This window comes from Carcharodon carcharias, chromosome 28, assembly GCF_017639515.1.
Source record: "Carcharodon carcharias isolate sCarCar2 chromosome 28, sCarCar2.pri, whole genome shotgun sequence".
Lineage (NCBI taxonomy): Eukaryota > Metazoa > Chordata > Chondrichthyes > Lamniformes > Lamnidae > Carcharodon > Carcharodon carcharias.
In genome coordinates this window covers 15,976,429-16,002,227 of record NC_054494.1, presented here as the reverse complement: position 1 = coordinate 16,002,227, position 25,799 = coordinate 15,976,429, and the positions used below count along the sequence as shown (strand labels likewise).

The 25,799-nt window shown below is 41.4% G+C and overlaps 1 protein-coding gene across 1 annotated transcript in view; it reads left to right on the top strand.

Moving 5' to 3' along the window:
- The first annotated feature begins 8,451 nt into the window (after nt 1–8,451).
- The window catches only part of LOC121270860 (annexin A4-like), a 40,741-nt gene continuing 23,393 nt past the window's right edge, over nt 8,452–25,799 (top strand). Inside the window, exons 1-8 of the mRNA XM_041176403.1 lie at nt 8,452–8,656; nt 11,722–11,803; nt 14,953–15,047; nt 16,228–16,341; nt 18,242–18,332; nt 21,565–21,644; nt 22,261–22,317; nt 24,816–24,909. Coding sequence (XP_041032337.1) covers nt 8,633–8,656; nt 11,722–11,803; nt 14,953–15,047; nt 16,228–16,341; nt 18,242–18,332; nt 21,565–21,644; nt 22,261–22,317; nt 24,816–24,909 — 637 coding nt within the window. The 5' untranslated portion in view covers nt 8,452–8,632. The remainder of the gene's footprint in view (nt 8,657–11,721; nt 11,804–14,952; nt 15,048–16,227; nt 16,342–18,241; nt 18,333–21,564; nt 21,645–22,260; nt 22,318–24,815; nt 24,910–25,799) is intronic.

Genomic DNA, 25,799 nt, shown 5'->3' with positions numbered 1-25,799 from the left:
TCACATTAACTGAATCTTGGTTAATAAATCACTGATTTACAACCACGTGCCCTTAACATTTGCAGCTTATTTTTAAATTCCATTTTTGAGATCACCTATTTGGTAAAGTAAATAGATTAGAGTACTTGGAAAATCAGTTTCTACTGATTTAGAAAAAGACAACATATATAAAATATGTGAAGGGCTCTTATCACAATTCTATAGCATGCTTTTCAACAATTCCTAAAGCTCAGATAGATAGGTTCTTGATTGATAATGGAATCAAAGGTTATGAGGAGTAGGGGGGAGAATGGGGTCGAGAAACTTATCAGCCATGATTGAATGGCGGAGCAGACTCGATGGGCCGAATGGCCTAATTTCTGCTCCTATGTCTTATGGTCTCAGTCTTTTTAAAAGGCAATATATAAATTTTACTTAGTATTTCTCCAAAGTTGTCACTCCAACAATAAAACATTTAAAACATTTCATTTGTCTTTTCTTTCAGATTAATTAACGGCATTTTTGTAAACTCATAAATTCTGCTTGGAAAAATATCCTCTAACGTATCCCGATTGAATTGTTAATGTGAATTTTAAAAATATAAACAAAACTTTAAAAGAGCATTAAATCTAGTATGAATGGAATCTGATTATGCTTCGTTGATTTTAATTGGCTGTTACAGAATATATTGCTTTTGAGTCAAGATTTTAAAATGGCCTCTAGAAGGCACTGCTTGCTCACATTGCTTAAGGACACTACTGCCAGCTTTCTCAGTCACCAGCACTAACAGTTAAGATCATACCAACGATAAACAATCCCTCACATGTTGCCAGTGTTTAGTTTTCTCGTAGCACTTAAAATTGGAATGGACAAACACATCAGCTTAAAAAAAATAAAGTGCCACGGTTGCTTCAAACCTGAAATAAAAATGAACCACTGCAGATATTCAGTAGAAAGCATCTCTGGAGGGAGAAAAATAATTAATGAACAGTGTTTAATGGAAGGAACAGGGGTCTTGCCTTCCAGCCGAAGATCTGCTGGGAGCCCATGTTGCTTCTTTTTGGGGAAAGTCCACCGAATTAAATGCCACTCGGTGTCGGCAAGGCCTTCTCCGGGATCAAGAGCCCAGGGGAACGGAAGTCTCGCCTGCTGAGAGCTTCTGGCCAGAGGCCGGCAGCTCCACTGAATAGCATTGCCACTGGGGAGGTTGTGGTTGTTGCTGGTACAACATGCACCCTAAACCTGGTTTTAGCACTGGATCCCATGCCACAGTTGAGTTGGCAGGGGTGATAGGGGAGAATGGAGGTGGCTGCAAGGGCAGAGGGTGTCTCTTAGCAGGCACACCTCCTTTCCTCATGTCACTGTATGCTATTTAAACGAGGGACCCCAGAAGAGTCTGCAAGCAACCCCACACGACTGGTATTAACCTAGTAGCCTCAGCCACCATGTTAATACCAGCGAAGGAGGAATGGAGCCCTGAAGTGGGCATTAAATGCTCACTCAAGGGCCTCAGTTGGCGACAGAGCAAGGAGGGCAGTTATGTTTTACAACATAACTGATTCTCTGCATGTGGAATGAACTGTCTGGGGGAGAGAGAGAGAGAGAGAGAGAGAGACTGTCTGGGGGAGAGAGAGAGAGAGAGAGAGACTATCTGTGGGAAAGAGAGAGAGACTGTCTGGGGGAGAGAGAGAGAGAGAGACTGTCTGGGGGAGAGAGAGAGAGACTGTCTGGGGGAGAGAGAGAGAGAGACTCTGGGGGAGAGAGAGAGACACTGTCTGGGGGAGAGAGAGAGAGACTGTCTGGGGGAGAGAGAGAGAGACTCTGGGGGAGAGAGAGAGACTGTCTGGGGGAGAGAGAGAGAGAGGGAGAGACTGTCTGGGGGAGAGAGAGAGAGAGAGAGAGACTGTCTGGGAGAGAGAGAGAGAGACTGTTGGCTGGAAGGCAGTGAAGAAACATGAGGTCTGAGTGTGGCTTCAAAGTGAAATTATGCTGTTTGTGTTCACTTTATTTATTGCAGGTGGTGCAAAAGGGCTGTACTGGGGTGGGCCTTCTGGAGATGGCAGGGAGTTGAGTTGTGGATTCTAAGAGAATATGTCCTTTATGAGAACACTTCTGACATTTCTGGATGCTGCCACCAGCTCCTCCTGCTGTTAAAGTTCATTGTCTCTTCCCAGCTCCAACTCATTTGCCTGAACAGCTACTCCACCCTCTTACGACCTGACACCACTTTCCAACAACAAGTTATGTTTATATAGAGCCTTTAACATAATAAAATCTCCCAATGCACTTCACAAAAGCAATATGGAAAAATGTTAGACAGCCGCCCACATTAGGAGTTATTAGGCCACATGACCAAAAACTTGGTCACCGAAGTACTTTTCAAGGAACGTCTTAAAAGGAAAAAGAGATGGAGAGTTATAGGGAAGGAATTACAGTGCTTCATGTCTTGACAGCTGAAGGAATAATTCCAGGCCATAATAATGCAGCAGTTATGGAGGAATAATGGAGAGTACAGCTAGATTTGCCCAAGCAGCAGAAGCCAGCCTTCAGGATATCTCTAGCCTTTTCCTTGATTAGCCATGTTGAAGGGGCCCAATTATATTTTTCCTTTATTTCATCATGGAGCGTCTTCATTAGGATCATCACTGTTTTCATTAGGTACCCTATATTGCTTAGAAGCCATCCTGATACTTTCCTCTGGCTTGTGAGGAGAGTTGGTACTGAAGGCATCATGCCAGTTACCAAGATAAAGCACATCCACATCCTGAAACAAAATAGCAGCACCATTGGCAAAAGTATTCTCACATTGAGCTGAAGTTGCTTTTGAATTTGGAATTCCAGCAATATTTCTATCTTTATTCCTGCTGCAGAGATTGTAACTGCCATTTTTTCTTAACCAGTAAGTCTTATGTTGGGGAGGGCATAATGTTTCTGTGGTCTCATTTAAATATAGTTGCTATGATGTAGGTGTTATGTGTGAGTATATAAAATTAGCAGGCTGGTACATTCATGATGACTGGAGTTTCATGACTGGTTGCTCCCACCTTCTGTATAGCATAATTCCAACATACAAAACTGGTGGATACTGCATGTTCCTGGACCCATTTTCCAATCCCATTTGCCAAGACTGCAAAGATATTTGGGGAGAACGAGTAGATTATCTCAACCTCCAACTCCCATGCTATTGGCATGTTTGGAAAACATCTCCATTGGTTTCTCAACTTTCCTCCTCCTATCCCTTCCAGCTTTTTCTCACTTCCTCTGGAAACACACATACTTGTATCTCGAACCTATTTATATTATTCCACAGTAACTTGTACCATATAAACAGTTGCCCACTCTAGCGCTACCTGATTTCCCCATTTAGTCCTAATTTCCAAAAAATTAAAATATTTTCTGTAGATTTTGACCAGTGTCAGGAGAACAATTCCTCCGGATGTTTATTTTAGTAATGTGGCAGGTTTTAGAGGGAGCATGGAGTTTGTCTCAAAACAAAGATCAAAATCTACCAGGCGGTGGTTCTCAAATCACTTCTCTATGACTGTGAGGCCTACTGGCATCTCCTAAAGCAGCTAGATGCATTCCACCTTCACTGGTTGAGATCCATCAATTAGCAGGACAAAATTTCTAACACCAAAGTTTGTGCAAAGTGTCGCATACCTGGTATCGAAAGCATGCTCATTAGCTCAGCTTTGCTGGGATGGCCATATGATTTGCATGAGGATTCCCACTTTCTACAGCCAGCTGAGCATGGGAACCCACACCACAGGACATCCCAGCCTCAGATACAAAGACAATCTCAGAGCCTGTAAGTTGAACTCCACTACATGGGAAAAATTCCTGGACAGATCCAAGTGGCAAAGTCTCTGTCATCAAGCAATCTCAACATTTGAGGAGAACAGAGATAGATCCTTACAGGGCAAGTGAGTATGCTGCAAAGCCAGTGTCTTCACCAACTCCTCCAACAGTGAGCGACTTGAAACATCTGCAATCAGATCTGCAAATCAAGATCTGATTTAACTTCACATATGAGAGAACACCAACCCAGACTGTGAACAACTGGTGTCCTTGCTGAACACTTGTTCAGTGTAGAGTACAGGTCTCCTTATTTAAGGAAGGCTGTAAATGCATTGGAAGCGGTTCAGAGGGGGGGTAAGAGATCACATTTGAGAAGATGTGGTAAGTCAAAGAGCAGAGAAAAGGCAAGAGAGAAAGGTATTAATATGGGAAATGATAAACAGATTGTGACAGGAAGGGACAGGGAGCACAAATCTAAGAGGAAATCAGCAAATGAGGCTAGAAGTTACAAAAATAACAAAAGGATGAAACTAAGCTCTCTGTATCTGAATGCACGTAGCATTCAAAACAAAACAGATGAACGGAGAGTGCAAATAGAAATAAATAAGTATGATCTGATAGCCATTACAGAGACATGGCTGTTGGTGACATAGTTTGGGACCTGAATATTGAAGGGTGCATGACATTTAGGAAGGACAGGAAGCTAGGAAATGGTGGAGGGGTGGCTCTGTTAATTAATGATGGTATTAGCACATCAGAGAGGGATGACCTAAGTTTAGGAAACCAGGATATTCAAACGGTTTGGGTAGAGATGAGAAATTAAAAAGGCAAGAAGTCACTTGTGGGAGTGGTGTACAGGCCCCCTAAAGGAAGAAATAATGGGAGCTTGTCAGAAAGCTTTAGCAATAATCATGGTGGATTTTAATCTGCATATAGACTGGGAAAATCAGATGGGCAAAGATAGCCTAGATGAGGAAGTTGTAGAATGTTTTTGGGATAGTTTCTTAGAACAGCACATTCTGGTACCAACAAGAGAGTAGGCTATACTAGACCTGGTACTGTGCAATGAGATAGGATTAATTAATGGCCTCATACTGAAGGCACCCCTAGGTAGCAGCGATCATAATATGATTGAATTTTACATTCATGTTCAAGGGAGAAAAGAATGGGTCCAAAACTGGTATTTTAAACTATATTAAGAGCAATTGTGAGGGCATGAAAGCACACCTAGCTAGTGTTAACTGGCAAATTAGGCTAAGGGATAGGCCAATAAAGATGCAATGGCAGACATTTAAGAGGCTATAAAAACAAAAAACTGCGGATGCTGGAAATCCAAAACAAAAACAGAATTACCTGGAAAAACTCAGCAGGTCTGGCAGCATCGGCGGAGAAGAAAAGAGTTGACGTTTTGAGTCCTCATGACTCTTCCACAGAACTGAGTGAATATAAGGAGAGGGGTGAAATATAAGCTGGTTTAAGGTGGTGGGGTGGGGGGGGGGGCGGTGTTGGGTAGCGGGAGAGAAGTGGAGTGGTGTCGTGTGGTTGTAGGCCAAAGCAGTGATAGAAGCAGATCATCAAAAGATGTCACAGACAGCAGAACAAAAGATCACATAGGTGTCGAAGTTGGTGATATTATCTAAACGAATGTGCTAATTAAGAATGGATGGTAGGGCACTCAAGGTATAGTTCTAGTGGGGGTGGGGGGAGCATAAAAGATTTAAAAATATTTAAAAATAATGGAAATAGGTGGGAAAAAGAAAATCTATAAAATTTATTGGAAAAAAAACAAAAGGAAGGGGGAAGAAACAGAAAGGGGGTGGGGATGGAGGAGGGAGGTCAAGACCTAAAGTTGTTGAATTCAATATTCAGTCCGGAAGGCTGTAAAGTGCCTAGTCGGAAGATGAGTTGTTGTTCCTCCAGTTTGCGTTGGGCTTCACTGGAACAATGCAGCAAGCCAAGGACAGACATGTGGGCAAGAGAGCAGGGTGGAGTGTTGAAATGACAAGCGACAGGGAGGTTTGGGTCATTCTTGCGGACAGACCACAGGTGTTCTGCAAAGCGGTCGCCTCGTTTATGTTTGGTCTCTCCAATGTAGAGGAAACCACATTGGGAGCGATGAATGCAGTAGACTAAGTTGGGGGAAATGCAAGTGAAATGTTGCTTCACTTGAAAGGAGTGTTTGGGCCCTTGGACAGTGAGGAGAGAGGAAGTGAAGGGACAGGTGTTACATCTTTTGCGTGGGCATGGGGTGGTGCCATAGGTGGGGGTTGGGGAGTAGGGGGTGATGGAGGAGTGGACCAGGGTGTCCCGGAGGGAATGATCCCTACGGAATGCCGACAGTGGGGGTGAGGGGAAGATGCGTTTGGTAGTGGCATCATGCTGGAGTTGGCGGAAATGGCTGAGGATGATCCTTTGAATGCGGAGGCTGGTGGGGTGATAAGTGAGGACAAGGGGGACCCTATCATGTTTCTGGGAGGGAGGAGAAGGCGTGAGGGCAGATGTGCGGGAGATAGGCCGGACACGGTTCAGGGCCCTGTCAACGACCTTGGGTGGAAAACCTCGGTTAAGGAAGAAGGAGGACATGTCAGAGGAACTGTTTTTGAAGGTAGCATCATCGGAACAGATGCGACGGAGGGATATCATGTAAAAGGGATATCATGTTTAATCAAGTTATTGGAACTCTTTGACAAAGTAACATATGCTGTGGATAAAGGCTAACTGGTGGATTTACTGCACTTAGATTTCCAGAAGACATTTGATAAGGTGCCACATCAACGGTTATTGCAAAAAAATAGAAGCTCATTTTGTAGGGGGGGTAACATATCAGCATAGATAGAAGATTGGTTAGCTAACAGGAAACAGAGGGTAGGCATAAATGGGTCTTATTCTGGTTGACTAGATGTAATGAGTGGGGTGCCACAGGGTTCAGTGCTGGGGCCTCAACTTTTTACAATTAATATAAATGACTTGGATGAAGGGACCGAAGTACTAACTTTGCTGATGACAGAAAGATAGGTAGGATAGTAAGATGCAAAGAGGATATAAGGAGGCTACAAAGGAATATAGAGAGGTTAAGTGAGTGGGTAAAGACCTAGCAAATGGAGTATAACGTGGGCAAGCATGAAATTGTCTATTTTGGCAGGAAGAATAAAAAAAGAAGCATATTATCTAAATGGTGAGAGACTGCATGGCTCTGAGATGCAGAGGGATCTGGGTGTCCTAGTGCATGAATCTCAAAAGGTTAGTGTGCAGGTGCAGCAAGTAATTAGGAAAGCTAATAGAATGTTATCATTTATTGCGAGGGGAATTTAATTTATAAGTAGAGAGGTTATGCTTCAGTTATACAGAGCATTGGTGAGACCACCTCTGGAGTACTGTGTACTGGTACTGGGGTCCTTATTTAAGGAAGGATGTAAATGTGTTGGAAGCAGTTCAGAGAAGGCTTACCAGACTAATACCTGGAATGGGAGGGTTGTCTTACGAGAAAGGTTGGACAGGTTAGGCTTGTATCCACTGGAGTTTAGAAGAGTAGGAGGCGACTTGGATTGAAATATGTAAGATCCTGAGCATTCTTGTCAGGGTGGATATGGAGAGGATTTTCCTCTGGGAGAATCTAGAACTTGGGATCACCCATCTACAACAGGAATGAGGAGAATTTCTTTCTCTCAGAGGATTGAGAGTCTTTGGAACTCTCTTCCTCAAGAGAGTGGAGACAGTGTCTTTGAATTTTTAAAGACAGAGGTAGATTGTTGATAAGCAAGGGTCAAAAGGTTATTGGGGGTAAGTGGGGATGTGGAGTTGAAGTTGCAATCAGTTCAACCATGATCTTACTGAATGGCAGAGCAGGTTCAAGGGGCTGAATGTCCTACTCCTGCTCCTAATTCGTATGTTAGTCCGTCAAAGCGACGGGAGAATTCATCATGAGTGTGGCAACTAGTAATTGACATGTACATGTATGGCTGGAGCCTCAGCAAAGACAAATGATGAGTTTCGTTTGTACTTTAAAAAAAAACTAAGATCTCTAATTTCACCCCAAACAGAAAATCAAACAACCTCTCAAACTTCTGCCCTTGTACCATGCAACAACCGCTAGGAGGTATTTAACACTCGATCGGGCAAGAAGGCTATACTCCAGTTGCAAGGAGAGGCTGTAGCGACTCCTGCCAGCAATGAAATTATGGAATTTGCTGCTCACCATATAAGTGATTGAATCTTCATCTCTTAGCGGGCTTCTGCACTTTTTGGTTGCACTTTCACAGTGTTTTGTCAAGACTAAGATAAAAGCAAAAAACTGCGGATGCTGTAAATCCAAAACAAAAATAAAAATACCTGGAAAAACTCAGCAGGTCTGACAACATCTGCGGAGAGGAACGCAGTTAACGTTTCGAGTCGGTATGACTCTTTCACCTCTTTTCTATTTTTCCTTAGTTCTGTTGAAGAGTCATACGGACTCGAAACTTTAACTGCGTTCCTCTCCGCAGATGCTGTCAGACCTGCTGAGTTTTTCCAGGTATTTTTGTTTTCGTTTTGTCAAGACTTCCGGACGGAATATGAACCAATACCTGGAAGCCCGGTGAGAAAGAGACTATAGAAAGAGGGAGTGTAGTATGACGATTGCGAATAAGATACTGCCAATCAGGACTGGTGGCCGCTGGAACGCCTCTTTCGCAAAACCTGCCTCTACAAGTTGGGTAGCGCGGGCACACCTATGTCTGTTCAATAGCTTTTCTTGAAAGACACCATCCTCAAATCGAACTGCGAGACAGTGTCCCTTACTCAGTTAGGTAAAGCAAAAAGTTAGGCTCTCCGGATTCAGGACATCCAAAAATATCATAATTCATCCAGTTCAGAGAGAATGGCTGCTAAGGGCGTGCTCTATGTAAGTAAATAGTACGGTGAATATGCTATGTTTCTCGGGCACTTAATAAATTCTGCTGAGTATATAAATTCTGTTGAGTTATAAAGTGCTCAGATTACTTAAATGGATGCTCGGAAAAACGACTTTCGGGCCCGAGGTTTGTTCCAGCTGTCCCAATTTCTGTTTCTCTTATCAATCAAACTATTTATCTTGTGAAGGGAAATATTATATCACAAATGACAAATCATCCAGTCTCACGATTTATACCAGATGGATTGTGTTGGACATGAAAATAAGGTAGCCATCGACATGTTCAAGTTGGGAAATATTACAATAATGCTAAATTTATAGTTTGCAGATTTGCTGTTGGTGATGCTAAAAGCTAATGGGACTAAAACGCCCCCAGGAGCAGCGACAACCAATTGTTAACACCGCTACTGTGATAAGCGGCGATCTGAATTTGCAGCTTCAGAAATACCTGTGATAAATTACATGGGTTTCTGGGCGCGATAAAGTTTGGTCACAAACTGGGAAGTAAGCCATAATACCACTTTACCCTTTTCATTTTTTCCTTCCCGCCTGGTACCGAAACAGGAACTTTTTGCGTAAAAAAGAAGCAAAAACGATTAATTCTCACGCTGGGTGAATGGCTATAATTTTTTATCAAGAAAATTGTGTCTCTGATATTAATCGGGATAACTCCCTTTACTGAGCAGTTGTTGATTCTGTCATACCCAGTTTCCAAATATTTTGTAAATAGTTCCATTAGCCGGTTATATCACATACTGTTGCCTTCACATTAATATAATCATATGTAATTTTGGTACATCACTAATGTAAGACCATGGTACGGTTGTTTAAAAAATGCTAAGGTGCTACATAAATGCTACTCTCCGCGTCTTTCGTTGTTTGTCATCCGAGGGCCATACAAGAATATCAGATCCATTATAGTTGTTTATCTAAATAATCTACCCGATTAGACAGAAACGAATTCTTCCTTTATTTAAAGAACTGCACTCTTATCCCCTCTTAGCCTGTATTTGTGTGTTGAAAATGACCCAATCTCTTGGAGCCTCTGGTGATGCAAGCAGTGTATTTGTCCTACATCAACAACTTGCATTTATAGGGAATCTTTTAACAAAGTAAAACATTCAACGTAAGTCTCAGGAGCTTTGTCAAACAAAATTGGGAACTGAGCCATAAGAAGATATAAGGCCAGATGATTTTTTTTGGAAAAATATACTTTATTCATAAAATATCTGGAAGAACATTACAAAACATTTCTAAACAGCCCTCACAAAAAGTGCGATCATATTCAAGTTTCCCACATTGATCATGAGGTGCTTCAATACAACCAATGAACATTACATACTTTTCAATAAGGTCATTACAGTCAGACAGTGCATTGGTATTAAAGTTATCGACATAAGTCATGCTGTACTCTGAGGTGCTTCAATACAATTATGAAATATTTAGTATTCACTGCATACATTTAATGTGAGTCATACAGCCCGAGGGGTCTATACAATTCCCAGCCCCTGGGTGCAGCATGGCTGAAAGGTCTTAGACAGCAATCTTTCTCTATTGTGCCTTTGCAGCAACTGCCTCAAGCTTTTGTGTGTACCTCAGCACGTAGTCCTGGACCTTGGAATGTGCCAGTCTGCAACACTCGGTGGGAGACAACTCTTTGCACTGGAAGACCAACAAGTTTGGGGCAGACCAAAGAGCGTCTTCCACCGAGTTGATGATCCTCCAGCTGCAGTTGATGTTTGTCTCGGTGTGTGTCCCTGGGAACAGCCCATAGAGCACAGAGTCCTGTGTCACAGCACTGCTCAGGATAAACCTCGACATAAACCACTGTATCTCTCTCCAGACCTTCTTTGCAAAGGCACAATCCACAAGGAGGTGAATAATGGTCTCGTCCCCACCACAGCCACATTGAGGGCAACGTGCAGAGGGGGTGAGACTCCTGGCGTGCAGGAAGGATCTGACGGGGAGGGCCCTCTCACCACCAGCCAAGCTACATCTGGGTGCTTGTTGGAAAGTTCTGGTGATGAGGCATTCTGCCAAATGACTTTGACAGTCTGCTCGGGGAACCATCAGACAGGATCCACCATCTCCTTTTCCCACAGGGCCTCTAGGACGTTGCGTGCCGACCACTGCCTGATGGACTTGTGGTCAAACGTGTTTCTCTGCATAAATTTTTCCACAAGGGACAGGTGGTACTTGAAGCGTTCCGCGGCAGCGTGGCCAGACCCATCCTTTGCAACACCGGGGACAGGTAGAATCTCAGCGCGTAGTGACACTTGCAGCCACACACAAAGGTGGCCATCCGGATGAGGGCGATGTTGGGCACGTTTCCCCCCCTGCCCCCCCCCCCCCACCCCCTTATCGAGAGGCTTGTACTGTTAGAAAAGTGTCTATGGTGCAAAGAAAACTGGGCATGTGGGAGCGACGGTCCCTCTCCATTGGAGGTAAGAACCGGGTCATCAGGTGTGAGGCACTCTTGCTGTTGCTGTACGTGGCACATGTCTGGCCCATTCCACACTCCTGCGCGATGGCGATCACCTGAGACATCTTTCGCTTTATCTGGGGTCCAAAATGGATCGTGTCCTCAGGGACGTGATGTACAAGCCTAAATAGATCAGACCGAATAGTCTTAGCCTGTACATTGGATGGCTTTGTTACCTTCTGTCTTCTGATGTGGCAGAAGAGTTTGGTAAGTTTCCCATGTATTCTCTGTTGAGTGACATACCCAAGGTTTGGGAGTGAATTACTAACTTGGGCATGCTAACTTGTATATAGTGATGAATAAAGAGACAAATTTCAATTTTAAGGCTCTTAGTCTGTTTTTGGATCCTGTGGTATAAATATGGGAGCAAAAGACTGGAGAGAAAAATTCTGCACTGTAACAATCTATGAAACACAAGCCCTAGAAAAATGCATAATCCTTGTGCAATCTATAAAAAATGGTTCTTTGTTAGATTTTAACTCTTAAAATTGTTCCACCTGAAACATTTTAAATTTCTAAAAATGAATTGACTGATAAAATATTATAACTATGTTCTTTTCTCCCACTTGTGTAGACAAGAGGCACTGTCAGACCAAGCCCTAACTTTAATGTTCATCATGATGCAGAAAATCTTCGCAATGCTATGAAAGGACTAGGTAACTGAAGTTATTAATAATTTTTCCTGTTAAATTGCATGATTGAGGAGAGGCAACTGCATTGGATCACAGGGGTGTGAGTGGGGTGGGTCTATGCCCCTTCCTAATCCCTTCCCCATGGCAGCCAGGTGTCTGTGTTTCTGGTTGCTAAAGGCAGACAAGCTATTATGGATGTCCACAGGCCACATGCACGTGTGATGCCTTTCTTTGACTTGCAAACTCTGCTAGCACTGCTCAATGGCAATAGGCTGGAGGAGTTCTGATCAACCCTCTTCTGTGAATGAGGGAGAAATAGAACTGCTAAAACTGAATATGTCAAGAAAATAGAAACACCACTTTTAAAGTGGCAAAACACATTATAAAGGCAATAGAGATAGGGAAAAGTTTGGACCAGTACTCTTATTTCCCAGAAATAAAAAAGCAGAAAATGTTGGAAAAACTCAGCAGGTCTGACAGCATCTGTGGAGATAGAAATAGAGTTAACGTTTCGAATCCGTGAGACTTCCTCAGAGCTGAAGAGTTATTTCTGAGTTTTTACTGATGTTCCATTTTAAGGTATACAAGACCAGTTCAGACCAGTATCCTTATTTCCCAGATTTTACTGTTTTTTTGTTCTTGATCCACTAGTAAGAATTTTCCTGTTCTCAATTTGGTACGATTCAGATCATCCTACTGTGCACAATGGGTAGAGTAGGAAACCCCTTCTACAGAGGATCTTTAACTCCAGAGTAAAATGTTAAAATTGTGCCAACTTTCTAAAGTGAGATAATCATTAGAGATGATTGGAAATGGGTTAAATAAAAATTTAATGTGGTTAAAACCAAAGGAGTTGAAGCATACTAAACATGAATACCAGCTTTCAGAATATCAACTCCTGTGTGTCATCAGCTTGTAGATATTTCACCAAAAAATAAATTCTTCTTGGAAGGAAATTTGGCATTGTCAACAAAGCAGATTGGATGGAGGGCAAGGCCAGAGCCTGTCGAAGCCAATAACCAAATGTGCCTTCTCCCATTAATTGGTTGCATGTAAATTTGAGAAGGAAAAGCATTAACATAACATCGTTTTTGATAGCCTTGGTTACAGGTGGATTTTAATCTTTAAAATACCTGTAACCCCAGAAGAAGTAGTGTTTTGCTTGACAGACAAGGAAAGCAGGCTTTTAAGAATTTCAGACAATACATCAAATGAAATGTCAAGAATCAGAATGTTCCACGGTCCTGTATGTCCAATAGGAAATAAATCTCCTGGGTGTAGCATTCACATCCTGCTTCAGTAATTCCCATATCCACCATCACTGCAAACTGCACTTTTGTGAGTACATGTTGGATATCCTTGCTGCTTAGGTTAATAGTCCCTTACCCAACAGTACTTTCAATATTGCTAACACATTGGGCCGATATTCAGGACTACTTTTGGTGTTTTTTTTTTAACTGTCGGTCATTTTTTTTTAGTATTCTAGATTGGCACATATGATGTAAAACTTCTTAGTGTACCAGAAGAGATATAACATTTCAGTCAACACCTGCACTAAGCACTATATTTTGTTTGTGGTACTTTGCAAGATTTTAACTACAATGGAGAATTGTGGATGTGCAAACTAAATGTTTCCCCTACCTGCAGCTTAATTTAAAATGCTGTGTTTTGCAAAAGTATGTAAATGTTCAACTTTTTTTTAAAGTTAATTTTTGGTTGTATGATGTGTATTTTTATTCTCCATTGCTTGTAAATTGAAGCACCACCCTACATTTTGCTGTACCACGATCTCTGGGACAAAACACACTGTTCAAAAATTATAATTCCCTCATTAATCCCGTCACTTTCAAGTGTGCAAATAAAAACTCTACTCTCATGTTACTGCTTCCACCATGAATTGATGCTGTTAGCAGTTTACTCAAGTTCCCAGTCTGAAAATCAAACAAATGTGCTAATTTGTGGATTTCATCCAGAGTAAACTCATAAAAGTACTATAAGTTGTTTGACATACTTCGTAAGATTCCATGTAATACTTGCCTTTATTGTGTCAGCTGTGTCCTGGTTGGTAGCACTCTCACCTCTTGAACTACTGTGAACTACTGAGGGAGTACTACACTGTTGGAGGCACCATCTTTCAGAAAGTACATTAAAACGAGGCCTTGTCTTCCCCCAGTTTTTGAAGAATGAGTGCCCTGACCAATATTTGTCCCTCGACCAACATGACAATTTAAAAAAAAAGATGACCTGGCCATTATACATTGTGAAAAGTTGCTGTGTTTGGATTGGCTGTTATTTCCTACATTACAACAATGACTACATTTCGGGGATGAAGTCCATCACAGGACTTGATGGCCATGCAAGCTGTGTTCATAATGCTGCCAAACAAGTTGATTTTCAACCTGCAAATCCTTCCAATACGCCTACGGCAGACAGTGAGAGTGGGAGAATCTACTGATTGGCCATGCTTGATGCAGAGTGGCTCCCCTCAAGCAGTAGCCTCTAGTTCAGGCTAGTGACCTGTTCCAGGAAATGTGAACTATGGAACAGTAAGTGTATACTTTGTCTGCCTCATGTGTTTTTAGACTTGGGAAGCCTCAGAGTCTAAATCTATTAGGACATCCCTTAGCTTTGTCTTTTTCTAGAGAAAAGAGCCTCAATGAAAACATAGTCCTTTGCATATCTTGGAAACAAATTACAGTTCATGCATGCAGCTAACTTATTTTCTCCTTCCATTTTCTATCTATCCCATACACAAGGAGAGAATAGTTCAGTCAGTAATTATCCCACTAGATGCTTTCTTTGGAAAGCTTACTGAGCAGAAGAGGTGAGGACACCTAGAAGAGCCGGAAGATGAGTTGCTGCGAATAGCAAACATAACCTTTTCAGAGAGACCAAGTGTGTATGATGTTGAAGGTTGGGAGTCAAACTTGGGTCTCCAATTGTAAGTCTATTGCTGTAATAGAAGCAAAATACTATGGATGCTGGAGATCTGAAGTAAAAACAGAAAACTCTGGATAAGCTCAGCACACCTAACAGCATCTGTGGAGAGAGAAATGGAGTTAACATTTCAAGTTCAATTAGACTCTTCTTCTATCGCTGCAATATTGTATTTGTAAGTCAGTTACCCAATTGATATTTTCAACTATATGCTAATTTCCTTGTTAATTCATCAGGAACTAATGAAGATGCCATTATTGATATTGTGGCAAGTCGAACCAATTTTGAACGACAACAAATCATTAAAGCATTTAGATCAAGCTATGATCAGGTAATGAACATATCTTAATATTTAGCTTAGCCCTCAATATGATACGCAGCTATCATACACTTGAAAGAATTCAAGTATGTCAGCAGAAAAATCAATTTAGCCATTTTCCCATCAAGTATAAACAAAAAAATGAAGAGAACTTTGCCTAATAGATGGGTGAAACGCTTCAGATTTGGAAACTACTGTTGGTAGAACATATGCTATTATACCCTATATATTTTTGGAATTGCTACCCTGCTAATGGAGAGGAACAACAATAGACATTAGTTTAAATAGTATAATGCACTCTCTGTTTCATCTCTTCTTTAGCATAAGGAGTTCTTTGTAAGTTAAACAAACAGTTATTGTGTTTCATTGTAAGGACAGCATAAAAATACTTTTAAGCTACTTTCATTAATCAGTGCAAAAGCAGCTGAAGTCTGGTGTGCTATTGGGTGGGAACAATTGTATACTTAATATATTATCAAATTTAGGTTGGGAAAGGGGTGAAGCCTTGGAAGGATTTGAAAACGAGGATGAGAATTTTAAGGTAGAGACATTACTTAGTTGAGAGCCGGTATAGGCCAGCAAACACAGGGGTTGATGAATGAATGGGGCTTGTATAGGACATGAATAGCAGAGTTTTGGATGGCCTCAAGTTTACGGAAGCTAGAATGTGGGAAGCCAGCCAGGAATGCATTGAAATAGTCAAGCCCAAAGGCATGGAAGAGGGTTTCAGTAGCAGGTCAGCTTAGGCAGTGAGAGAATTGGGGTATGTTATGGCGATGGAAGCAAATGATTTTAATGATGGTATAGCTATGCGTTTGGAAGCTCGTTTCTGGGTCGAATATGACACCAAGGCTTAGAACAGTTTATTAACAGATTGTAGATTTAAACGTAAGGTATACTGAAGGGAGAATAAGGCAATAGGTCTCACACCCCCAGGATTGCAAGGATAGGATGTTGATAGTTGTAACCAGATATACCATAATGATATCACCATAAATTCTGAGGTAATCATTTTGAAGTATATTCAATTTGATGCTTTGCTTCTCCACTCTATGCTTGATCACACTAAGTCGGAAGCAGCTCAAAACAAGCTTTTGTGTAGCATTCCCTACTTTATTGACCCCAATGTACATCTTTTACTGATTAAATATAAAACTGCTTTGTTGAATAACGTGTCACTAAATTGCGACAGAGCCTAATTGAGGAACTGAAATCGGAGCTTGGAGGGAACTTTGAATCTGCGATTGAAGGGCTAATGCTAGCTCCTGGAAAATTTGATGCAAAAGAACTAACATATGCAATGAAGGTAAGTCACAGCTATCCATTTTTGTTCTGGTCTTGCTTTTGTAAATAAAACTCCGTGGCCTAAAATGTAGGGCCTGTCAAGCTCCAAAAATATGGCAGGCCTGTCAACCAGGACTGCATCACCCACTGTATTGGGCAAGGACAAACAAAAGGCATCCTTTACCAATGCTCGAAGCAGGTCTTTTGCATTATGTAAATGCAGGGCTAAATGCCTGCTTGAGATCCCCAGGGCAAGATAAGATGTGGTCCTATGTTAGATCGCCACCGCCCCCCCCCCCCCCCGCCCCCCACCACCTCCCTCCTTCACCGCGCGCCCCCCCCCCCCCCCCACCCCACCCCCGCCACCTCCCTCCTCACCGCCCCCCCCCCCCCACCCCACCCACTGGTAAAATCACTGCTTCTAGTCCCTGTGCCACCTGCAGTCCCCGAATGCTTCTTCATGCCCTATCCCTATTAAGGTCATCACTTACCTGTGGGTCATTGCAGCGTTTACAGCAGCCTGCTCTTTCTCACCTCCTCTGCTTTGGATCCTCCCGCAACTCTGTTCTTATTCGAATGAGACCTGAAGCCGTGTATTCAGGGCTCCATAGATCTGTTCGTTATTATGCAGGGTAAATACCCTACTTCAGCGGGAGTGCCCGTAAAGGGTGTTCTCGAATTTCTAGGCCAAGTAATTAAGTATGTAAGAACAAAAGTAAGGAATTGAAAGAAGCTATCAAGCTCTTCAGCCTCCCTATTTTCACAAAATCTGTGCGATTTACAGCAAATTAGAACCCTTCCTGCGGTGGTGCACATGTATGGACAACTGATAAATCTGACACCTTAAGGTCAAGTAGTCTGCTAGCACTTGGTATCTAAGCTCATCTTTTTAAGGACTGCCACCAGTTGGGGCTGGATTTTTGGAATGAAATTGAAGGTAGGCGGGGCTGAAATTTAGCTCTGCTGCCTGGCATGCCAATTCCCTGGCTTCAACCTGCTTCTGGGCCATTTTTGCAGCATGGTTACTGGATCAGGCTCATTAAAAGCCTTATAAAGTCCACTGAAAGATTGGAATTTTCCAGTTAGCCTCCAGATTCCTGCATTGGCGGGGACCAGTTTAGGAGGAGGGCACCCAGCAGCAGGTCAGCATTCCTACCCCCTGCCTGCTTGGGTGTAAGAGCAGCCACAAGCAGGCCTGCAGAGGGACCTGACCATGGTGGCCTGGCTGCTGAATGTATTTTAATTAAAAATTTTTTTTTAAATGGCGAGAGGGAGCCTCAATGCTGAAGTGTCCTTTCCATCACTTACCTTCCATTTCAGCCTGCTGCTCCTGTAGAGCTAGAAGGCCACTGACTTAGCCTTCAGTTTCAAAAGCCCATCCATTGCCTTTAATTGAGCAGAGAATCTGGTTCTGTGGCAATTAAGGGGAAGCCCCCATGAAAATCCCAATGAGTGACTGTTCCCCTCCTGGGGGTGGGTTCAAGACCCGGAAACAGCCTCGATGTCTGTCTCACTGCCCCCCCCATCCACCACCCGGTGGGAAAATCCAGCCCTTGGTTGAGATAGTAGAGAGTTACTGTGTGTAGAACCTTATCTTGGTGTGAGTCATAGCCCGTGGGAGTGCAAGTCTAAAATAACTCTTGCATTTTCTTTATTTACAGGTAATGGTCTTATGCAGGTAATAATGAACCTTATCGAAGGGCTAACAGTGTACTGTGTACTGCACAGTACTGTGCAGTTAATGACTGTGTACTGCAAAAATATGTATGTATTTTGGCAAGAAGTATCATAACATTTAGATAAAAGGTCGAAGGTATCTGCACTTTCTTGTGTAATCGTTTTTGGATGGTGTTGTCATTATCTGCTTTTAAGTTTGATTAACATCAAGGTGTACATACTTTGAATTCTGTATGGTTTAATAGGGCATTGGAACTGATGAGCATATCCTAGTAGAAATTCTTGTAACACGGACTAACAAACAAATTCAGGAACTTGCTGAAGCCTACCAATCAGGTAATATATTTACTTTGTAATGCCTAAAATATTGAAGGGATCTGTCATCATAACTGAGCTTGCTTTTGGTATTGAAAGTGCCTGCCTCAATATTGAACTCTTTTCCTCCTGCCACCCACCTTTGCCAGTTGCTGTGTGTTTGTCTTTTTTTTTTCTTACCTTATTCAGATCTGCCCATAGCTTCACTATTTCATTTTTGTCCTTCCAATGACCGTTTGTCAGCAGGAGCCTATTACAATATCATACTCCATACATGTATCAGTAAACCAAAATTTTAATCTTTGAGACTTGTATGTGAAATTATCTCTAACAGAATCAATGTCACTTTCTATTATTAAGATTATTGGTTAAATGAATTTGGCCGCTTTAAGTTCTCAATCCAGTTCCTCCTAATGTGAGTCAGCTGCACAATTTTGGAACTGATTTGATAAAACCAATTCAGGTTATAAGAATTGACTGTACATGCTTGGAAAAAGTGGCAGTGTTACTGCTAGCTGGTGTGTATTGTAGAGATGCATTGTAGCACATTTTCCTCTTGGTATGCAAGGCTTCCACTCATGCTAACTATGGCACACAGTTGTGGATTTAGAGGAAGCTAGCAGGAAGCCTTTCTTTCCTGGTGCTGTGTACTTTTTGAAATAAACACGAAATGCAGTGCAAAGATTTGGCAAAAGCTGAGTATGTGATCAGGAGGAAAGAGGAGGTGTTTGAATGATTCTGGAAAATGAATTAGGAGCAATGAATGAAATAACAACAAAAAGTGCTGGAAAAACTCAGCAGGCCTGGCAGCATCTGGGGAGAGAGGAACAAGAGTCAAGGTTTCGAGACCAATATGACACTTCTGAGTTCGGAAGCACTTTTTTTGTTATATATCAGATCTCCAGCATCCACAGTATTTTGCTTTCATTATAGGAAGAGAGAATACTTTGCCTTGGATATTTCTTTTCTTTCTATCATCTCTTTTACACTAGCAAAGGCATTCCTTAACCTTTTCTGAGTCATACTTTTTGTCAAATGTACATTATCCCACAGAGAAAAAATTATCTATATAATATCCAATGGCAAACCTAGTTCCTGAGTACCTTGGCATCACCATGCATCTTCTTGGTTCATTCATTGATTATTGCTACTCCAATCCTGTTATTGCTACTCAAATCCTGTCATCTGCAGTGTAAAGTGTTACCATCCTCATTCCCTCTGCCCGTAACAGTTTTGTTGTTTTGAGGCAGGTGCGCCATATCTGAATGATCTCAAGGCCATAATCATTGAGTCCTTCATCCCTTATGATACCATGGACACCATTTGTGCCATTAAGGATGCTGTAAATAGTGGCTTTCCCAGGATTTTTTTAAAGCAGCAGGCATGCGATCCAAAAGGATGTATTTTTCTGAGAACCGAATGCTGGTTAAGACCAGGGGCCTAACCATATGTGACACCTTAACACAATCCAGTAATTTAATGCAACCACTGAATAAGGAATCTTGTAATTGAATTTCTGCAGTATTCTGTACAATCTGTTAAAGATATGATGTATTCCTCTATGGAACGACTGTCCGTCTTTTGAAACCTATCAAAGTCTGACCATGCCTCGTAGGCATCTAATAGAACATCTATGTAAATTTCATCCATGAAACTTAATAAAAGATCCAAACCTTTATCAATATTCAACATCCAGCTCACAAAAAAATTTTGCTACTGATTTTTATTTCTGTTAGGAAGCCACATTGCCAATGTTGTCTCTTTGGTGAGGACTTAAACCATGTCCACACATCCGCTTACTTATTCCATTGTCCATAAGGTTCGGATTCAGAAAGCACTGGTGGATATTCATAGCCTGACAGTTTACACTTGCTTTTGTGAAGATTAGTTGAAAAGAATTCAAGATTGCAAACTTATTTCTGAAAAGAAATTTCTTAATTTTCAATCATCACCTTTAGGCAGCCATCCTTTGCCGTTATGTTAATTCATTCTGAAGCCCGTTAGTGAAGTAGGAAAGCAGATACCAATCTTTTACTTAGTAATAGATTTATTTACAGAATGCAGCATTGCAAATGTCTGTCTTCTCCCTAACCAATACCCAGTGCCCCATCAGTCTCTCTCTCTGTTCAAGATAATCAATCAATCCAACTGTATATATAATCATATAATTGACATTCCATAGTATTATGTAAATCCGCCAACTGAAAAAAAACTATAAACCCTCCTTGTACTTCATGGAGTCGCTAACTTTGACTAACTCTTGGTCAAATGCTGTCTCCTTATCATTTTATCTTGTGATATTAACTGGCTGGAGTTTTCCAAAATTAACCAATATTTTTAATGGAAGCTGTTATTATAGTTTGTCTCCTTTCCAATCTCATACGTACAATATACCTCACAGCTTTCAGTTGCATACTACACTCCTTCCTCACCAGGAACGTGAGGATATACTGATCAGGAAAAAATGAGCAGCATTTTTTTCCTCTTGAAAAGAGAAGGCTGAGGGGTGACCTAAGAGAGGCCTTCAAAAATTATGATATATTTGGATAGAATAGACACAGAGATTGTTTACACTTATGGAGAAGAGCAAAACTAAAGGCCATCAATATAAGATAGATATCCAAGAATTTGAGTAGGAAATTCAGAAGAAACTTTACTCAGTAAGTGGTGAAATTGTGGAACTTGCTATCGCTGGGAGTGGCTGAGGCTAACTGGAATAAGTACATTTAAGGGTAGCAAAGAGAAGCATATGTGGAGGGGAGGAAATGGAGGGTTATGCTGGTAGTTAAAGTGGAACATAAACTCTGACATGGGTTGGTTGGGCCGAATGGCCTGTTTCTGTGCTGTATATTCTGTGTAGCACTGGGCTTCAGGCATGGATGTTGAGGGAATTAAAATGGTTGAATTTGAGAGCAGAGCTAATTGAGGCCTTAAAACTAGAATTCTAGAGTCAACATTCCATCACACCACTGCTGAACATCAGGTGCCAGCGTAAGAGCTATTCCTGTGGGGAAGAAGGATGTATATTGCTTGAATTTTTAATGCATATTTGTATGTATTGTGTTTGTGCAGATTTGCTTTATACACGTAGATGTTACTGCTTGGTGTGATACTTTACTGAAGTGAAATAAATCCAAACACTTATTTTGCATTTCTATTTTTATATTTCCAAAGCTAATTTCAGAATACCACATTAAAAAAAACTTTTCTGTGAGTGAGTGAATAAATATTATTTGTCATTTTTCTCCTACAGAGAATGCTTTGAGTTTAAAGGAGGATCTCAAGTCTGAGAACTCTGGTGACTTCAAAGAACTTTTGCTGTCCCTGTTGAAGGTCAGTGTGGTTTGAGTTTTGTGACCTCGTTATGCCTAAAGGTGAACAGCTATCTCTGAGTTTCAAGAAAATACTGTACTTTGAGAGAATTCTTTCATAATTAAAAAAAATTAAGACTTTAAATTCCTCCCTCCAACTATCTGATGCAATAATAGGCTTTGGAGGCCAGATGGTCCTTGGCTAAATGCCTAGGTTGTAGTAAGTTAGCCAGTCACACCAAGGCAATAGTAAAGCTCTATAATTGACTTCAATGTTTTTGTATGGAGGAGGAAGAAATCAGTCAAGTCTACTATTCCTGTTTGCTAACAGTGTGTGCATGGATGTCAAAAAGCACAGGTACAGGCTTGTGATGCCATTACAGTTCAGTAAGCTACTCCTGGTCATTAACTAAATTCCGATGTGAACAATGGCTACCTGGAGGGCTACTGCCATGCATGAATCTGTGCCATTAAGAGAGAATGAGCAAAAATGGAGGGAGAACGAAATTCAGTTAAAAAAATCTGGCACTTTAACAGATTTTAATAACTGTATTTTGAACATTGTGATTAGATTCTTGAATAATTGCTTTGATTTTATGCAGTAAGGTTCCACTCAAATAGTTATGCTCCTTTTTTAGGGAAACCGAGATGAAGGTTGGGATGTCAACGAAGGCCTTGCAAATCAAGATGCTAAAGTAAGTATGGTGTCCTAAACCTCAATTTTCATAGTGATTTAGGGCATTATGTGATATTCAAGAACCAACCCCATTCATGGCAACTGGAGTCTTCAGTCAGCAAACTTCTCAATTTTCAAGAATAAATATGTAGGCCACAAAATTTAATGGCCACAATGAACTATTCATAATACTATTTGGCAGGTTACGGAGTCCTTTGTTTAGTAATTACTAATGTTGCTATTCTTGGAAAAACAGATAAGGGAACCAAAGGGAGAGTATGTGTAGAGACTGGCAGCTTACATTTATATTTACATGTAAATATTAAAAGAGTGATAATAAGAGGAGTGGGGCTGATTAAAGACCAAAAAGGGGATTTATGCATGGAGGCACGGGCCATGGCTGAGATATTGAATGAATCCCTTGTCTTTACCCAGGCCATGGGGAAAGAGGAGGTAGTTCAGACACTTGAAGGGCTTAGAATTGATAAGGAGGAGGCATTGTAGAGGCTTTCTGTTCTTAAAGTTAATATGACACCAGGACCGGTTGAAATACGTCCATGGATACTGAAGGAAGTGAGAGTGGAAATTGCAAGGCACTTGTTTAATAGGTGGATATCCATTTACCGAATCAGGCAGCAGAAGACATTCTGTGAATCACAACTGTTTTATTGTTAAACTACGGTTCAGTACAGATACCAATTGCCTCTCTTCCCTCCTGGATCCTTTCCCTGTGCAGAAGCAAAAGTCCCCTTTACTAAGGAAAAACCTAGTTCCTGAGTACCTTGGCATCACCTGCTTTCAATTCACTCTGAAGCTTTTTAACTCTGAAGAAGAGTCATATGGACTCAAAACATTAACTCTGTTTCTCTCTCCACAGATGCTGCCAGTCTTGCTGAGTTTTACCAGCATTTTCTGTTTTTATTTCATTCTGAAGCTTGTTCTGGTTTACTCTTAAAGGGACCTGCCTTTTTAACATTGTCACACTGGCCACTGAGTAGATAGAGAGAAACTGTTCCCATTGGTGGAGGAATCAAGAACTAAAAGAGCACTGATTTCAGTTAATTGGCAAAATATGCAATGAGGAAATGCTTGTTCACACTGCGAGTGGTTAGGATTTGGGATGCACTGCCTGAGAGTGTGGTGGATGCAGGGTCAATTGAGGTTTTCAAAAGCGAATTGGATCAGTACCTGAAAAGGAAAATTTTCCAGGGCTACGGAGAAAAGACAGGGGAATGGCAGTAGGTGAATTCCTCCTTCAGAGGACGACCACAGACTCGATGGGTCAAATGGCCTTCTTCTGTCCTGTGACCGCTCTATGATTCTAGGGCACCAAAGTTATCCCCTCTGCTCTTCAAAATAGTGCCATTGGATCTTTTTATGTCCATCTGACAGATCAGGTCTCAGCTTGATGTCTCACCCAAAAGCCTTAAACAGTGCAGCACTCACTCTGCACTGACTTAGAGTGTCAGCCTAGATTTTTGTATGCAAGCCTCAGGCATGGGACTTAAAGCCAGAACCTCCCAATTCAGAGGTGAGAGTTTTTCCAAATCCAATGGTAATGCTGCTTGAGGGAGGATGTTGACCAGGACACCAGTAGAATTCCTTGCTTATTTTTGACTAGTGACCCAAGATGTTTTGGGTTCTTCTGAAAATGTCAACAGAAGGTCAGAGACTAGGAATCCTGTGGTGAGTAACTCACCTCCTGACTCGCCAAAGCCTGTCCACCATATACAAGGCACAAATCAGGAGTATGATGGAATGTTTTCCACTTGTATGGATGAGTGCAGCTCCAACAACACTCAAGAAGCTTGACACCATCCAGGACAAAGCAGCCCACTTGATTGGCATGCCTTCCACAAACATTCACTCTGCCTATCACTGATGCACAGTGGCAGCAGTGTGTACCATCTACAAGATGCATTGCAGAAACTCACCAATGCTCCTTAGGCAGTACCTTCCAAACCCACTACCACCTAGAAGGACAAAGGCAACAGACACATGGGAACACCATCACCTGGAAGTTCCCCTCCAAGCCACACGCCATCCTGACTTGGAACTATATCACCGATCCTTTACTGTCTCTGGGTCAAAATCCTGGAACTCCCTCCCTAACAGCACTGAGGGTGCACCTACACCACAGGGACTGCAGCAGTTCAAGAAGGCAGCTCACCACCACCTTCTCAAGGGCAGTTAAGGATGGGCAATAAATGTTGGCCTAGCCAGTGATGCCCACATCATGGAAATGATATTTTTTAAAAAATCAACAACAGTGCCAGAGTCCTTTAGTACTGCATGAAGGTATTAGCTTTGAGTGTGTTCATTTCTTGGAGTGGTGTTTGAACCAGCAACCTGCTGATTCAGGAAAAGGAGTATTACTGATTGAGCCATGCTGATAGTTTAGGATTTAAATAAGCTTTATTAACAAAAAATAAAATTAAGACTTTTATGATAAGATATTATGACTTTTACATGAATTTACCTTTCTGGTATCCACTTAATATTTTTCTTTCATTTCAGGCATTGTTCGCTGCAGGAGAAGACAAATGGGGAACTGATGAGACAGCATTCATTAAGATCTATTGCAGGCGGAACTTCAAACATCTGAGAAGAGGTAGAGTGGAAAGTGTGCAGCTTTCTAGAATGTTATTAATATGCTCCACTTCTACAATATTGTCTACTTTAACTATTTTCATTAAATTAGTTTCCCTTCACTATCTGCTGGTGCCTGACAAATAGGCAATTCACACATCCCAATGAGTGATGTGCCCAGAGAAGCTGAAATGTATGCAAGTGAGGTAAGACACACTGGAAAACATTGGTACTGTTAGGTTGCCATGTTATCAACCTCCTAATGTTGGCTGTCGGGTTTTACTTGGTTTTCAAAGTTGCTAGTTTTACATGACCTTTCCTCGAGATGAAATTGGTTGGTTTGAGTCCACAATATGTGGATTGTACATGCTCTGTTGAAGAACCAAGTTTGATGGGCTTTTTTTTGCATTCTTATGTTCATATCATGAGATCAGCCTGCCTGGGCAACAGAATTAATATATGGTACTGCAAGATTTAGTGTTATCTTATTACAAGTTTTAACTAATTGCTTCAAAGTGAAGCGTAATGAAACAAATAGCAACTTCAGGTTTTCTGGTAAAATATTTTGTTCATGGTTACAAATTTATTCCAATCTTGATTAATGTTAATGAGGTACAAATTTGAAACTTGTTTCAAGAAATAATGTTTAATTCAAACATAGGAGCAATCTCTAAATTCTCATACTCACTCTTATTATAGATAACATGTACTTTTGAGCAAAAAGCAGCAAGTTCTCCTGATGTCCTGGCCAACATTCCCTCAATCAACATCACACGCATACAAAAACAAATTGGTCGTTTGTCACATTGCATGTTTGTTGTTATCTGAAAGGAATGAATTTTATCAAGTGCATTTGATATACAAGGTCCTACAAATACTGTATATTTAAGAAGCAAATCTGGAATTGCAAAT